The 16248-nt window shown below is 45.7% G+C and overlaps 1 protein-coding gene across 1 annotated transcript in view; it reads right to left on the bottom strand.

The window, feature by feature from the left end:
- The window catches only part of Mob3b (MOB kinase activator 3B), a 112077-nt gene extending 96275 nt beyond the window's left edge, over nt 1-15802 (bottom strand). Inside the window, exon 1 of the mRNA XM_051157655.1 lies at nt 15168-15802. Within this exon, the coding sequence (XP_051013612.1) occupies nt 15168-15585 (418 nt within the window). The 5' untranslated portion in view covers nt 15586-15802. The remainder of the gene's footprint in view (nt 1-15167) is intronic.
- Between the last annotated feature and the right edge of the window lie 446 nt (nt 15803-16248).

A 16248-nucleotide genomic window follows, 5' to 3' on the forward strand; every position in this document is an offset into this window, starting at 1 on the left:
GTAACCATCATTACTGTGACAACTGGATAAAATGGAAGTTAGATATGACATTATCGTCTTGGCAACACATGTATGAGTCAGGCCTCCAACACACTAACCATAAAGCCACATTTACTGGACAGAAGACATTCTGTAAACCCCATTTAAAAAGGTCTGTCCAGAGGGAAATGCCTATCTGCCCATCTGTAGTATAAAGCAATGCAGCCATGTTTGTCTAATGCTGACGTGGTCTCCTGGTCGCAGGGCCTGCTTAACGCTGAATTCGGTTACCTGTGCTGATGGAGAGAACAAGGTTGCAGACAATCCCATAAGGCCAATGCTGTGCCTTCTAAGTCTTTTCCCCCCATAGTAGCTACCTTCTAGGGTTGCCCTGATCTTGGCTTGATGTTTGACCTTCTATAAAGAGCGTGTGTTGCTTGATGATGAGACTCATGACCTCACCGACCCAAACAGAAAGCTCTCCTGAATGCAAATACTTACCGCATAAAGTCTGCAAGATGAACAACAGTGGTGGGCCTCTGATGTACTCGCTAATGTACAGTACAGTAATTACATCACAGTAATGCGATTTAAATTTTAATATGCTTCCACCGTGCACATCAAGTACAGCAATTAGTGCCTAGTCTGGACTCCATGGCTCATGAGCTTAGTGTGGACATGGTAGAAGGGAAATCATAAAACTCCTATTTTTTTCAGAGGGTAATTAGCATCTTTCTTTTGGTGGTCCGAAAGAAAGGCTGTGGTGAGGAGTCTACGTGATTATGAAGTTTAAAAAAAGCTATGAATATTGCTGAGTAAGTACCATGTGATGCATGTCCAAGAACGGTGCTTCTTAATTGGCTTAGGTTGTTAGTATGAAGCACTAATGAGAGAGGGGGGAGGGGGAGAGGGAAGAGGGAGGGGGAGAGAGAGGGGGAGGGGGAAGAGGGGAGGGGGAGGGGGAAGAGGGAGAGCGGAGAGGGAGAGGGATTTTCATTCTATAAGTTCTGTTTCTCTAAGGAGCCCTGGCTACACAGGGGATTTCCCTTCCTGTAATTAATTTCAATCATAAAACTAGCAGTCCCATGATTGGGCAGATGTTAGTGTCATTATTAGACATATCTGAAATTGAGGCCGCTCGGGGAGAGTTAACTTGTCCCACAGAAGTGGGCCTCAGACTCAGAATTACCTGGAAAACTTCAAGGCACAGACTTCTGGGTTACCTCCAAAATGTTCTGATTCAAGAAGGCTAGGGTGTGGCATGACTTGCATTTCTCACAAGGTCATAGGCAAAGCTGCCGCTGCCGCTGCCACTGCCCTGGGGTCCAGATGAGGAAGACTCTTGCCCTAGACTGGCCCACCTCATGTCCAGTCTGTCCACTGCACCTTACAGCACAAGAGTAGGAAAAGCGCTCTAAAATGGCCATGTATAAATCACTCTGAGATCAGAATCCAGACGTGTACCCCGTCATTTGACCAGTTGTCTCTCATGGCCTATAGGCTTTTGATTCCAAACACTCCTTTCTTTTGCTACACCAACACTGAGCCTTCCTAGGCTTTAAAGGGGTGCCATGATCTGGTGAGCCAGAATTTACCAGGGCGAGAGGGCAACAGTCACGCTCAACTGCATCCATCTGTCTTGTATTATTTTATAGATTTTCAGACTTTTGACCTTGTACTAAGTAGGCCATGTTAGCCCAGCCAGGCACCCTCAGTCTCCGGATACTCCAATATAAACGTCTTCAGTTGCCTCAAGGAACAGGCACTAAGATTTCAAGGTGTAACATCTGGGTCTTTGATAAGAAAATGATATTTTAGTTCGGCTTTAATATATATACTACCTGCTCATGGCCAGAATTACCTTCACTTTGTTAGCCATTGCAGTAGGCTGGACTTTGTGGGTACCAATGTATGTATGCATGGCCCTGAACCCTATCTCTTTCTAGATCTTGCTAATCAATGGCATCACTCACCAGAGTCTCAAGTCAGAAAGGCACATAATAATACTCTTCAGACAGCAAAGCCTCCATGCATGTTCCACCCCTCAAAATGCTGGGTCTAATTTCTAGTGAGTGCAAATGTCTGCTCTTTACTCTTCTCATCTTTGGGGATGGTGAGAAGAAAGCAAGCGTGTGCTACACATGTACGCCGCACAGTCGTGTGATTTCTTCAACCTCTTCATCTTTCATTTGAGGATTTGGAGAGAAAAAGGTGGATTATTTTAAGGTCATCATGAAGATACTTCCACGAGCGCGTTTATGCTTTAGAGATACGCTAGGAAAAGTAGACCTAAAATTCCCAGCTAGAAAAGCAATGCCTGTCCCTTACTTTATTGTTGTTGGAAGGCAGGAGGAGACAGACATGACTTTGATCCCGTTTGTGTTTAAGCCACTGGTTTTTGAGGGAGGGAACTCTGCAGTCTAAGCAGACTTTTTTGTAGTTAGGCAAGCCTGGGTCAACCATTTACTACAAAGGCAACTTTGGGAGGAAACGTATTCATGTTTCTTCATTTGAAATGGGGCCAAGAATAATAGTTATATAGGGCTGCTATTAGGAGAAAAAAAATATATATACATATATATATAAAATGAAAGACAGCACATCAATGAACCCAGACTGGGAGTAAATGCAAGTTAATGTAATTATTACTCTAATTTAAAATTCTGAAATGCCTGCCTTACATAAAAGTGGATTCTACTACTTCCAGCTGATAATGAAGTCTTGATTAAGTGCTCTCCTAATGGATGGAAAAGGGCCCGCCATCCCCGCCTCAGATTACTATAACTATGACACAATCCTCATTTTTTTTTTCAACCTCAGTTGAAAAAGAAAAAAATGAGGAGAAAAAATTAGGCAAACATGTCCTTGCTCACTAAGCAGCATAAAGTGCATTCTGAGGAAATGAAGGTAAAACGTATTCACCACTTAACTCTCTCACACTAAGAGCTTAACATTTTATAATGTTACAAAGAGCACATGGCTCTTACCGCTCCTTGCCTGGATGAGGAGGCAGGCTTGGAGAAGCTGCGGTCTCCTAAATAAGGAAAGGAGATCCTGGCATGAAAGGTGAGCCCCTAACCTGTAGGTCGCTTCTGAAAACCTGAAGCAAAGCAAACACACCCTGTACTTTGACAGCTACAGCCCACAGGTTTCCTAGGGAGCTGGCATCTGTTGCTGAAATATTTGTTCACAGTTCTCTCCGGAGACATGCAAAGGCAGATGCCTTCAGGGTAGGCCTTCTCTCTTCCCATTGAGAAAGCCAGTAATGCATGGTGTATCTGAAGGCCATTAACAGGTAAACACCGGGTAACTAGTCCCTCTGCTCCTGGTGGCTGGGGTAGGCCGGGCAACTGAGGTGATATGGAAGGAAGCCATTCTCAGGTGTCACTGCGCTCAGGACTCTCTGTGTTATCTGTCTGTCATTACACATTAAGATCCTATCACTTCTGCGGGACCAGAAGCCAGGGAGGACCAGCTGCTGCCCACCACAGGCAGGAGATTCTCCCATCATGCCTCACTGTTCTCCATTGTTGGTCACCTGGGCTGGATGATGAGAAATGCCTATGTTTCTTCAGAATTAACAGCTTCCTTAAAGACACACACTCTACTTTCTAAAGGCATGAACCTAAGGATCAATTAGCCATACTACTAAAAGGAAGTCACTTACTGGAAGGATTCTTGACCAAGTTTTCTTCCCGTAGTAAACTTAGTCATAAACAAAGAAGGCTTAGCTTAGTAAGTGTCTTGCAGCCAAGCCTGGCCACTGAGTTTGATCCCAGGAGGCCACATGGTGGAAGGAGGCAAACCAGTTGGTCTCTGATCTCTACAGATGAGCTGTGCCACACACATGCCAGCACCCACTCACCCACTCACAAGGAATACATTAGCCACGTCACAAGATAGGCGTAGATGCCACTTCCTTATAGTTTTCAGGGCTCTTCCCTTTAGTGTTATCTGCTAGCCAGTTTTCATGGGAATAACTCTCTCACTGGAGGGCTGTCATGCAGGGTGTTACTTTGGCCGCTGCCACATGAAATGCCTTGTGCTTATGGGCATTCCTGCTTCGAGCTGTGAAAGCCAAGTATAGCCGTCCAGTCTCTCACGAATGTTTACCTTTCAGAAACGGAGCAAAAGACGGATGATCAAGTGTTTGGCCAAATGCTTGAGAGACCCGAGGAGTTTTCACGTCACCTCACCCCATGAGTCTGTTTGATCACTGAGACTGTGTAGTAGCCAGGAAACTAACTTTGAAGTATCTTCTCTGGGTCCCCAATGGTGTGTCTGCTGTTGAACACGTAGCATATGACTGAACACTCAATAATTCTGTGAGGTAGGTATTTTATGCATATTGTACAGACGAGGAAGTAACCCCAGGGAGAATGGCTAGTAAAGGCTGCTAACTAAGATTCAGACAGCTCATTCTCAAACTAGACCACCTTCCCGCAGCAGCATTTTACCGGAAGACTTAAGGATTAAGGAAAACCTAATCGTGTTTTTCAATTACCAGTTTGAGTGTAAGCTAAGGCACAGGCCAAGCCTCACCTGCAGAGAGAGGCCCTCAAACATGGCACACCCCAACATCTGCACGGGTACTCCGACCATAAAGCTTGTGAGTTATTTGCCACACACAGATGTCTGCGGCAGATTAATAATTAATAATTAGACTTTCAAAACAACAGTGTCATTTAAGCCTCTATATACAATGTTAAGGACGGTGGGGACACTGGTGATGAGCAGAGGGAAGGCCTCTGGAGGCAGGGCCCTGCTGAGATGCTTCTTCAAGCTCCCTGCTGCCTCTCTTTATACCACTGGTCCCTACAATGCCGCCTTGCTTGCGCCATGGCTCCAACTCGCTAATGAAGAACGGGGCAAAGGCAGCAGTTCTAAGTATCTGGCCTCCTGTGAGTATCTCATATCCCTGGTTCCCTTCCCAGCTGGTGCTGAGTCGCAACAGCGTGTCACCGGAGACACGCCCATTAAAATTACATAGCACAGGTAATGGAGAGAGCTAGGTACCAGCCAGGTAATTAGGCTCTTGGCGTTCCCTTTCCCTCTGTCTTAGCACACCAGGGGCCCTTCGCTCCGGTATCTCTTGGGATTTTGTTGAGGGGGTGGGGGGGTGGGGTGTTATTTAACACTGTCTTCATTAACTCAGCTACTAAGTTGCTAACCAGTATTAGGTTCACCTCATGGGGGAAGGGACTTGAAACTCTCCACAAGAGGCCCACCGTCAGCTCTCTAATGGCAGGTGGCCAGTTGCAGCAGAGTGGATTCAGCTGTCTCCTGCGTGCTGGTCACGAACAAACAACTGAACAAACTTGGGTGGCAACAGAACCCACAGGAGGCCTTTTTTTGCCCCCCCCCCCCCTTTAAAGGAGCCAGATCTTAAAACGCCCAGTTTAAGTAGAAACAAATCAGACACAGGGCCTTGGCTGTCTTTGAGTTTCTTTCTGACGATTCCCATGGAAGAGCTCACAACAGTCAGGAGTGAGCCAAGCACGATGCTGGTTCTCGGGAAAGAATGCTACAGACATGAGATGCAGGTGTAGTTGAGAATGTGGGTCTTGAGGTGCCCCAAATGGGTTCTATGCTGCTTTTACGAAATACCGTGCAAATAACATAATGCCTTTGAGTCACGTGAGAAACGGTGGAGCCGCTTTCCAGGTTAATGACAGTGTACAACAGTAGCAATATGCACCCAAAAAATAAAAAACAAAAAACCAAAAACCCGGCAGCTTTCGTGCCCTCTGAACCAGTGCGTGCTTAGGGAGCCAAACAGTTTACCAGGTCCCAAAGGGAAGTGCTTGTTGTCAAAGCTCTGGCAGCTCTTGCCCATTCACAGGCTCTTTGGGGGAGAAGGGAGTTCTGCTGGGGGCAGTGACTAGCCAGGAAAACAGAAAACAAAGCCAACATCCACAGACATGCTTTGACAGCACGCATCCCTCCCTTCAGAGCCGCAACCCAAGCTGCCCCGCTTAGCAGTGGCTTTAATGAGTGGACTGTCCTGGGTGTAACTGCTGGGCTCCGTCCCTGCTTGTCTAGCTAACTCGTGCTCCCCTTTTGCTGAGGCTAACTAATATGACACTGTACACGGCCAGATTTGGTGTTCAGTTTTTTTTGTTTTTGTTTTTGGAAATGGAGTAGGAGACCCTGGCTAGTAGTACTTTCTCTAAAGATTCAGGTGCTCTTCCCTGAAGCCAGGAGGAGTCTCTCTAACTCCTAGAGTTTTCCAAAGCCTTTAAGAGATGCCCTGAAGTCTTGTGTGATCATCATTATAGCAACAAAGACTGACAGTATCTGGAAATCTCGCTGGGTCTATAAATCTGTATTATAACTCTGCCAATGCTCTTCACAAATTGCCTAGTAACTATGGTTGATAGTTGGAGGGTTGGGGAGGGGGAGAGAAGGGAAGGGAGAGGAGAGGCGGGTGAGGAGAGGAGAGGAGAGCCGACTAACGCAGCACACATGTCTTCAGGATCTTTTATGCCCCAGGTTCTAACCTGTCACGCCCCCCCCCCCCACCCCCACATCGCTTCATTTGATTCTTAAACAGCCTCTTGATGTCAGAATTACAACGTTGGTTTACAAATAGAAACGGAAATTTGGAACTTGCATAGCAGCTTGTAAGTAGTGGCGCCAGCTGACTAACGCAAGCAGTGCCTTCTCCGTTCTGCAGATACGTTGTGTCCATGTCCAGCCTCTTTTTTTTTTTGTTGTTGTTGTTGTTTTTTAAGGACTTATGTTTAAACTTGAAAATGCAAGTGAGACACATACAATATAGAAATAGAAAATAAAAGGTTAAAATGTAAATGCTCATCATAAATTTAAGTCCTCAAATCCTGAGATGTTCTTTCATGGGAATGTTTTGTATTTATTTATTAGTATCTTAGTAGTTTGGAAGATGACAAAACCAGGGTGGTTCATGTCTCTGATCTCAGCACCCAGAGAAGGCGGGAAGACCATGAGTTTCAGGTCAGTCTGAGCTGTGTTACAACTTTAACACTAACCTGACTTACACAGTGAGACAGCTTTAAAAAAAAAAATCTAAAGGTGGGGGTCACAGCCCATGGTAGAAGGCTTGTCTAATACCCTGAGTTGGATCTTCAATGAGAGAGAGAGAGAGAGAGAGAGAGAGAGAGAGAGAGAGAGAGAGAGAGAGAGAGAGCGCACATGAAAAGGGTGCACAAATGGATATAGCTTATTTCCACAATACACTTAATAAAATGTAACATGAACTTTTATTTGCCCATTTCAATTCTTGTCTTGGAGGCTTGCTGCCTCCTTCTGCTAACCTAGGCCTAGTCCTGGAAGTTCTAGTCTCTGTACAATCTAACCTAGGCCTAGAATGTTTTCAGCCTCTGAGACTCACTGCTTAATAAGCTCACCCTTACTTGTTCTTACTCAGCTCTGGGCTGGCTGGTTCAACTCAGCTGGTCTGGCTCAAAACTCCTTTCCCAGCTGACTTGCTCAACCTGGCTTTTCTCTGAATTGCTCTGCTTGGCTTCAAACTTTTCTAATCTTCTGGCTCCTCATTCTCTGGCTTATTCGGTCTTTACCTGAGTTCTTGCTCTACAATCTGTCTTTCTATTTCTGTCCCAGTAAAACTGCCTCCTCCTCCTCTCCCTCCTCCTCCTTCCTCCTTCTCCCTTCATCTCTCTCCCTGTTCCCCCTTTCTGCCCCCCTCACCCCTGCGTTGTCCCTTACGTAGCTTCCCTTTTCTCTCTCTTCCCCGAGAGTTGGGCATATCTTATATACTTTCAAATCTTTTCTGATTCATCACTTTCTTTTTCTGCCACTTAATTAGACATCACTTTCAAACATGGGTGCTTCCTTCTACACACTAACCTTACCTTCATTGTTTGGGAATAAAGACATGGACCATAACGTCTGGACCTAAGCTTTTCTTTACCTGATACTTGCTCTATACCAGGCTGGCCTTGAACTCACACCTGCTTGCCTCTGTCGCTTGGATTAAAGACGTGTTTGTATCCCAGCCGGATCACACAGACCTAGAAGGTGTTTGGATGTGATCTCTCGCCAGAGCAGCCATGTTCTAAATTAAACTTCCTCTACAATAAAATATACAAAATGATTTAAAATAACTAGGCATCTGGGCATTATGTAAATGGCTCAAGGATAGGGACTCTGTCTACTTTGTTCTTTGGGTAACTAAAACAGGACCTGATCTCAAGCACACACACACTAAACACTCACTGAATTGATGAGCGAATGAGTAATGACTATTTGGCAGTCACAGGCCTCTGTGGACCAAAAGATGAGTTGGTCTGTGTCCAGTCTCAGAATGGAGCACAGCGCATCTGCGGAAACTGAACGCATTTTCCAGACATTTCAGTGCTGATCTTTTTCCCTAAAGGAACAAAAGCCAAAGCCAATCATTTTTAACAAAACAAAAACAACAAAAACAAAACAAAACAAAAAAACCAGACAGGACATTTTCTCCATCCTAGTCATCGCCCTAAAAGCTACTGAGCTAGTGGTACATCTCCTGAAGGATACGGGACAGAAATTGTATAGACTCTTGGCCACAGTAGCTCACACTGACTCCTAAATTATGTATCAGCTGTGCAGTCCAGAGAAAGCCCTGTAGGCTCCTAGCTGCCAAAATGCAATAGTCACTCCATTGAGCTGTTGCAAAAACTAAGGGTGATTAGCAGTGGCAGCCACAGTGCAGGCATTTAGCAGGCTCTGTAGACAGGAATTTGCTTTCCCCCTGACTTTCACTGATCGCTCTTGCTGACTCCCGTTTATTCTAAAACTGTAGATGTAGGTGAGATCATAATTGTGTCTTACATACTCTTATTCTTCTTTCACAAAGACTATTTCAAAACACATGAGTCAGAAGGGCTCTAAATCTTCTCCTTTTTTTTTTTTTTTAAAGTATCAGATCAACATTGTTCAATCCTGTTATATAACAGAAAAGCAGGGAAGTTGGGGCTAGAACAGAGAAGGCCTTTTCACAATAAGGCAACAGTGTTCTTTTTTTCTTTTTTTTCTTTCTTTTTTTTTTTTTTAAAGTCTTTGGCTTTCTGCTTTGGTTGTATTTTTAGAAGAGGTAGAATCAAAGGGGAGGTGGTCCTTGCTTCTACAGTTACCGCTGTTCAAAAGAGGCATCGGCTGAGTTTCTACAAAAAGAGGCCAGAAAAAGAGTTCAAGGGAGAGTGAAGGGGACTGCGGCTCACGGGGGGGAGGGAGGGGGGGCACATCTGTTTGTGTTCTCCCATGGGAAAAGCTAGACTTCTGGCATAGCACAGGTTCCTGGCTAAACTGGAACCCAGCAACAGATAAAAGGCTTTCTTTCTTAGATGCTTCAGGGTCAGTCAACAGCTGTCTGCTGCATCCTTTAGTGCCTGACTAAGGGTGAGGCCTTCACACCTACCAGGACATTACAGATCTGTTTCCTTGGATCACAGTGGGGAGGAGGTTAAGTTAGAACCTTGCTCAGTTCCCAGGCTGGGAGGGACACGGATACAGGCCCAGGATTCTCATTCTAAGCAGATCCCCACTTTTCTCATCCTCCTAGTATCTACTGTTTGCCTGAAATTCTTCTTTTATTTTATCCTGATAAACATTTTGATTATTTCTCTGAAAATGACTTAGGACAGTATAAAGATCCAAAGGGAGAAAGCATGATGGACTCAGGGGTAGAATTATGGTTAAAAGTGGAGTGCATGTCTGTAATCTCAGCACTCCGGAGATGTGAGTTTGAGGCCAGCTCGGTCTACAAAGCAAGTCCAGGACAGCCAAGGATACAGAGAGAAACCCTGTCTCATCCAACCAACCAACCAACTAACCAACCAACCAACAAAAAGTGGAGTGCACTGGAGAAAGTGCTCCAGTTCACTTAAAATAGGATCTTTTTTTAAAAAGCACCAATAGTGCCGGAGAATGATGCAGGACGCAGATGAATACTCTCGTGATGATGGTGGATGCTGGAGCTTTTCATAGACTCCTCACATGGCATGGTAGAAAAGCTAAGAAAATCAAGCCAGGTTGGAGGAAGCTTGCCTTGCAAGGATGGGAACTGATTTTTATCTCCAGAATACATGTCAAAACAAAACAAAAATCAACCAACCAACCAAATGAACAGACAAGAACACTGAGTGATGGCATGTGCTTATAATCTCACTGCCAGAGAGGCAGAGATGGGTGAATACTTGCAGCTCATTGGTCCAGCCAGCCTGGCTTACCTGGTGAGTTCCAGGTCGGGAGGGATCCTGCATTAACAAAGGTAAACAGCAGCTAAGGAGTGACATCTCAGGTTGTCCTACAACACGTGCACACACAAACACACAATCACACATGCAGTCATGCACAAAAGAAAGGAAGCCTTGTGAAGACAAGCGCTGGGTAAATCACGCAAGGGTGGCATCTCTGCATTGAACATTAGTGTCATGCAAAGCTGGAACATTACAAAGATGACTTTCTAGTTGCTAATCCATCCGACATCACCTTTTTCCGGAGATCCTCACCTGGGACATGTTCTAGAGCTTACAGAGGTTATACCGCAATGAGTAGAAATATGAACATAAAGAAAAGGTATCTGATCAGGAGGACTGCAAAGGAAACATACAAAAATCACTGGGGAAGGAGAGAGTATGTGTGACTATACTGTGGTGACAAGTAGGCTGTTTTTCGGCAAGAACAAGCATTATGAGCGGTTACAATAAAAGAAGAGTGGTAGGACTTTTAAAACTTAAGTTTCGTAAGGAATTCAGGCAACCCAATGGTCAGAAAACAATTCAAACAGTGGACAAAAGGTCTGAGTGGGTATCCTGGTTAATGCTACTGATGCTATGATGAAACACCTCGACCTAAAGAAAGTAGAGGAAGAAAAAGGGTTGGCTTATGCTTCCCCATTTGTAGCCCATCATTGAAGGAAGGTCGGGCGGGAACCTGGAGGCAGGAGCTGATGCACAGGCAGTGGAGGAGTGCTGCTTACTGGCTTGCTTCATGTAGCTGGCTCAGCCTGCTTTCTTATAGAACCCAGGACCACCAGTCCAGGGATGGCACCATCCACAGTGGGCTGTGAGCCCTCCCCTACTGATCACTAACCAAGAAAAGGCCTTCCAGCCACATCTTGTGGTGGCATGTTCTCGACTGAGGCTCTCTCCTTTCTGATGACTGTAGCTTGTGCTGAGTTGGCATAAGACGATGCAGCACAATTGTCAACTTTACACACAGACATCAATGCTTAGCCATAACCTTTCCTTTCTAGTTCATCCCCCCAAAGCACACATTCACATCACAATATGAACATCACGATATCAAATATTCCTAGTTTTAAAAGTCCTACCATCTTTAAGTTATCTTTAAAACACCTAAGCTCTTTTAAAACCTCAAGTCTGTAAAACTCCAAAATCCCTTTAAAAGTTGAAAGTCTCACAAACTGTGGGCTCCTGTAAAATGAAAAACCAAATAGAGAAGAACCAGTGCAAAGTCACAATCTGAACCAAGCAAAACCCAACTCAAAGTATGTAAATGACTCAGTATCCGACACCTGGGATCCACTCATAGTCTCCTGAGCTCCTCCGAAGGGCTCTCTGCCTGTGTGGCACATACAGACTGTCTCCTGGGCTCAGGCCAGCTCCACTTGCTTGGTGGTCATCCCATGACACAGCATCTCCAAAATGCTGGCATTACCTGCTGCAGCCAGGTTGCACTTTCACCAGTTGCCTCTCCTGGCTTCTCCTCAGGGACTCAGCCTCAGCAGCTCTCCATGACCCCCTTCATGCCTTCAAACCCAGCACCACCTGGGTAATTCTTACACTACGAAGTTTGAGGTTCAACCATAATAAAGGACAGCCTTGACCACCTCTGGAACACAGATTCTGTGTGCTGACCCCGAGGCAACACTTCCCAGGAGACTTTCACCTCAGTGATGCTGGTCTCCTCTTAATCATGGCTGATCCTTCAGCTCCAGCTGGTCAGCATCCATTGTCCCGGCAAAGCAAAGGTTTTACTTTAGTAAAGCAAGGTCTCTTGTTAATCTCAGCTGCTTCTTCAACTCCAACTGGTCAAACACCACATACTCTTCACGCAAAGGACCCGCTACAATCTTTGCTCCCCTCTGAAATTTCCCAAGCTGGACCTCCACTGCTCTCAACAGTCTTACCTTTCAAGCTCCGACAGAACAGCCCACTGAACTCTTACTACTCAGTGGCTCTTCTAGCTAAAAGCTCCTAAGTCCTTCCACAATCCTCCCCAAAACAAGATGATCAGGTCTGCCACAGCAACGCCCCACGATCCTTGTACCAGCCTCTGCCCTTAGTTAGAGTTACTGTTGCTGGGATGAAACGCCAAGACCGAAGCAACTTGGAGAGGAAAGGGTTTGTTTGGCTTAAGCTTCCACATCACCGTTCATCATGGAGGGAAGTCATCATGGAGGGACCAAAGCTGGACAGGAACCTGGAGTCTAGAGCTGATGCAGAGACCATGGAGCGATGGCACGTACCGGCTCACGCAGTCTGTTTTCTTATAGAACCGAGGACCACTGGCCCAGGGGTGGCACCACCTAAAATGGGCCTGGCCCTCTCCTCCCACATCAATCACTAATTAATAAAATGCCCCACAGCAGCTGGTCTAAGAGAGGCAATTTCTCAATTGATGTATCCTCCTCTCAGATGACTCTAGTTTGTGTCAAGTTGATGTAAATCTACCCAACATAGCAGACATTTCTCAATACAAGAGGAGTAAGCAACAAACAGGCATATGAGAAACATCAGACATAATGTATTTGCATATTCAATCAGTAAGTATCCAAAATGGATGTCTGAATAAAGAAAAGGTGGCACATATACACAATGGAATGTTTTTCAGTCTTTAAGAGGAAGGAAATTGGGGCTGAAGAGATAGCCCAATAGGTAAGAGCAGTAGTTACTGCTCTTCCAGAAGACTCAGATTCTGTTACCAAGCATCTACATGGCAGCTCACAACCATCCACGTGGCCTCTGTGGACTCATTCAGACTCACACACATGCACATACAGAAAAACAAGCAAATCTTAAAAGACAGTGTTAGCTAGGTGTGATGCCACACGTTTATGATTCCATCTTTTGGAAGGCTGAAGCGGGGCCGACTGCAGTCTGGGCCAACTTGTGTTCCGGGTCCACCTGGCCTACACGTGAGAACCTGTCTCAACTAACTCTCCTCTCTCCTCCCTCTCCCCACCCCCCACCCCCGCCATCATTTACAACAATGTATACGAAATGTATGCATCACGTATGAACTAAATTGGGCACACAAAGGTATATGTCATATTATCTCACATGTCAAACCTAAAAAAGCTAAGAATAGAGTAGGATGGACGTTGTCAGGGGCTAGTGAGGGATTTTATTGCAAGGATATAAAATTTCAGCTAAAAGAGGGAAAAAGTCCTAAAGAACAATCATACAATGTAGTAGGTCTACTTCTGTTGTCTGTTGTTAGGTTACAGGTTCTCAAGTTTCATCTAAGAAATCCTTCTCCTTTTTATTATTATTATTTTTCTTGGCAGGGCTAGAGGACCAAACCCAAGGCCTTGGCCATGCTAGGCGAGTACTCCTCCGCTGAACTATACCCTCAGCCCTCATGTAAGCTCAGGGCTGCATTTTGAATAGAAGGCCCAGGCAATTTTGACAACTCTGATCTATATCGGTTAATATTTCCTTAAAATTAAAAATGCAGGGCGTGATGGCTCTAGCATTTAATTCCAACATTCAGGAGTAGAGCAGATAGATCTCTGTGAGTTGGAATCAGCCTGGCCTATTAACAAACGCCAAACAGCCAGAGCTACATAGAGAGAGCCTGTCTAAACAAACAAACATGCTAAATGGAAAAGGATTATATTTTATAAAGAACGAAAGTGCCACGTCAAACTTAGAAACACACAGACTGAAAACTCGCTTCTTGGGGCCAGCAGGTAAAGGTACTTTCCAACTCAGGGTTAGGGTTTAATAACCCGGTTCTATCCTGGGGCACACAAGGCTGAAAAAGAGAACCAGTTTGTGCATATTATTATAGCTATTGTCTGTCTGGGCATGATACTGACACTTGTTTATGGGACCTCTCAGAAAGAACATTCCTCTCAGCACAATCGGCCTCCAAGAGTAAAACGGAAGTGCAAAAAGATAAGAATAAAGGGTTTCCTACTCTTTGGAGATGTGGAACGCCAGCCCAGGGAGCTTCCCAGCACCTCCTACGCAGCACTGAGTACCTCACCTCCTTTCTGGTAGCAAGACACAGGGGAGGGAAGCAGGAGGGGACTAGACAAGTTGAGGCAGGGCCAGCATCAGTGCCCTGACAGACTGGTTTGTGTGCCGGCTGCTTCAAGATGTACCATACTGCAACAGCCAATCCATGCACTATTTTCTAATATAAACCTAATTACTTCCGTCCACCCCTTCTCAACCTGAGGACACCTGTCCATCTACAGTGATCCCAACAGACTTCATCATGTGTTTTTCATGTGCATTCATTGTATGCTTCGCATACTTATTTATTATCTCGGCTATCCCAACGGCACAATATTCACTCATCTCAGAGAAGTTTCTGAACACCCATGCAGGTTTCGGGCACTGTGCTAAGCACTGGAGACACAGCGATAGAAACAAGAGTTCTCTCATTCCTACTTAGCAATGAATTCCATAGCCAGCCTGTGCGTATACGGGAATACGATAGCTAGCAACTCAGAGAGGTAGGAGAGGCTGAGTCTGAACCCTTGTGTTTTCTGGCTGAGGACACAAAACAAGGCAAAATATTTGTATTTCAAATGTTCCAGTCTGTCTATCCATCAGAATATCCTCCGCCCCATCAGATATATAGTTAATGGAATTTAGGGAAACACTGACATGGGTGCTATCTAGTATTCAACACCGTATAAGACACACATTGTGGCAGCCGGGCGGTGGTGGCCCACGCCTTTAATCCCAGCACTTGGGAGGCAGAGGCAGGTGGATCTTTGTGAGTTCAAGGCCAGCCTGGTCTACAAAGTGAGTCCAGGACAGCCAAGGCTACACAGAGAAACCCTGTCTTGAACCACCCCCCCCCCAAAAAAAAGACACACTGTGCAAACTTTCTCAGTTCAGGGGAGGAATAGAGCAAAATATTGAGACACACATACACACATGCACACACACACAAAAACAATCCCCCTAAGACCCCACAGACTTTGAAGCCTGCAGTGCACTCACCAACACAGGTTGGAAATATGTCCTCATTGTTGATCTGGACCTCGATCCAATCCATGAGTAGGTTCATGTACTGGGGAGCCGGCAGTGCAGTGGGTTTCTTATACTTGAGGTCATCCTGCCACCGATACTCATATTTGGGGCCCCCTGACATCACCGGGCAGGTCCGCTCGGTGCAGAACTCGCAGATGGTGCCGTAGATGAGGTTGATGCGATTGAAGAAGTCCACCACGTGGACGGCCACCCAGTCGTTCTGGTCCTCCCCGCTGGGCAGCTGCACAGCCGCCCTCAGGTCCACACCCGAGTTGAGGGAGGCCTGAGCTCGTTTGTGCAGCTCAAACCTCTGGGTGCCGGGTTCAAATTTCCTCTTGGGCCGGAAGGTCTTGTCTTTGTTAAACACTTGCTTCAGGGCTATGGACATGGTCTCCTCCTGGCCTTCCTTCCTTTTGCAGGAAGCAAAGAGGCACTTGGGACTTTTCAGTGAGAGATCACAGCCCAACAGAGTTTTCCACTGCCAGCCCTCGGGCCCCAGTCTTGCAGCCTGTGGGTTTAAACTCTATTTTAAATGGCTCCTTCCATTGTCCTGTTGAATGATCTCCAAGGAAACTTCATGTTCCTTCCTAAAGATGGAAAAAAAACGGGAACTTGTGAGTGCATTTATGAACTAACAAAGGCTTGTGTTCAATTTCCACATGGCATTACTGGGTGTGCTGAGTGCCTATACGTCTAGGTATATGAATGTGGAGTGTAAGCTATTGCGCTGTGGGCTGCACGGTACTGTGAATTATGCAACCGAGGAGGGAAAGATGCTACCCCCCTCTTTGTGGTGACCATCAAATCTTTGCTGGCTCTTGTGTGATCGTAAGCTGAGGACTTCTCCAAGGCACTATGGTGTAAGTCAATGATTCAGTCCTATTGCCTCCTTCCTGGAGACTGGTGAGCAAACATAGATTGTGTCTGTCTTCTCAAACAGAGGCGATGGGACCAGGTGGCTATGATACCAAGCTGGCTAAAAAGAACCAGGCATCTGCATCAGTTGGATCTGTAAGAAATGACAGCTGTGTGTGGGTCATATGTAGTGACT

This window comes from Acomys russatus, chromosome 2, assembly GCF_903995435.1.
Source record: "Acomys russatus chromosome 2, mAcoRus1.1, whole genome shotgun sequence".
NCBI lineage: Eukaryota > Metazoa > Chordata > Mammalia > Rodentia > Muridae > Acomys > Acomys russatus.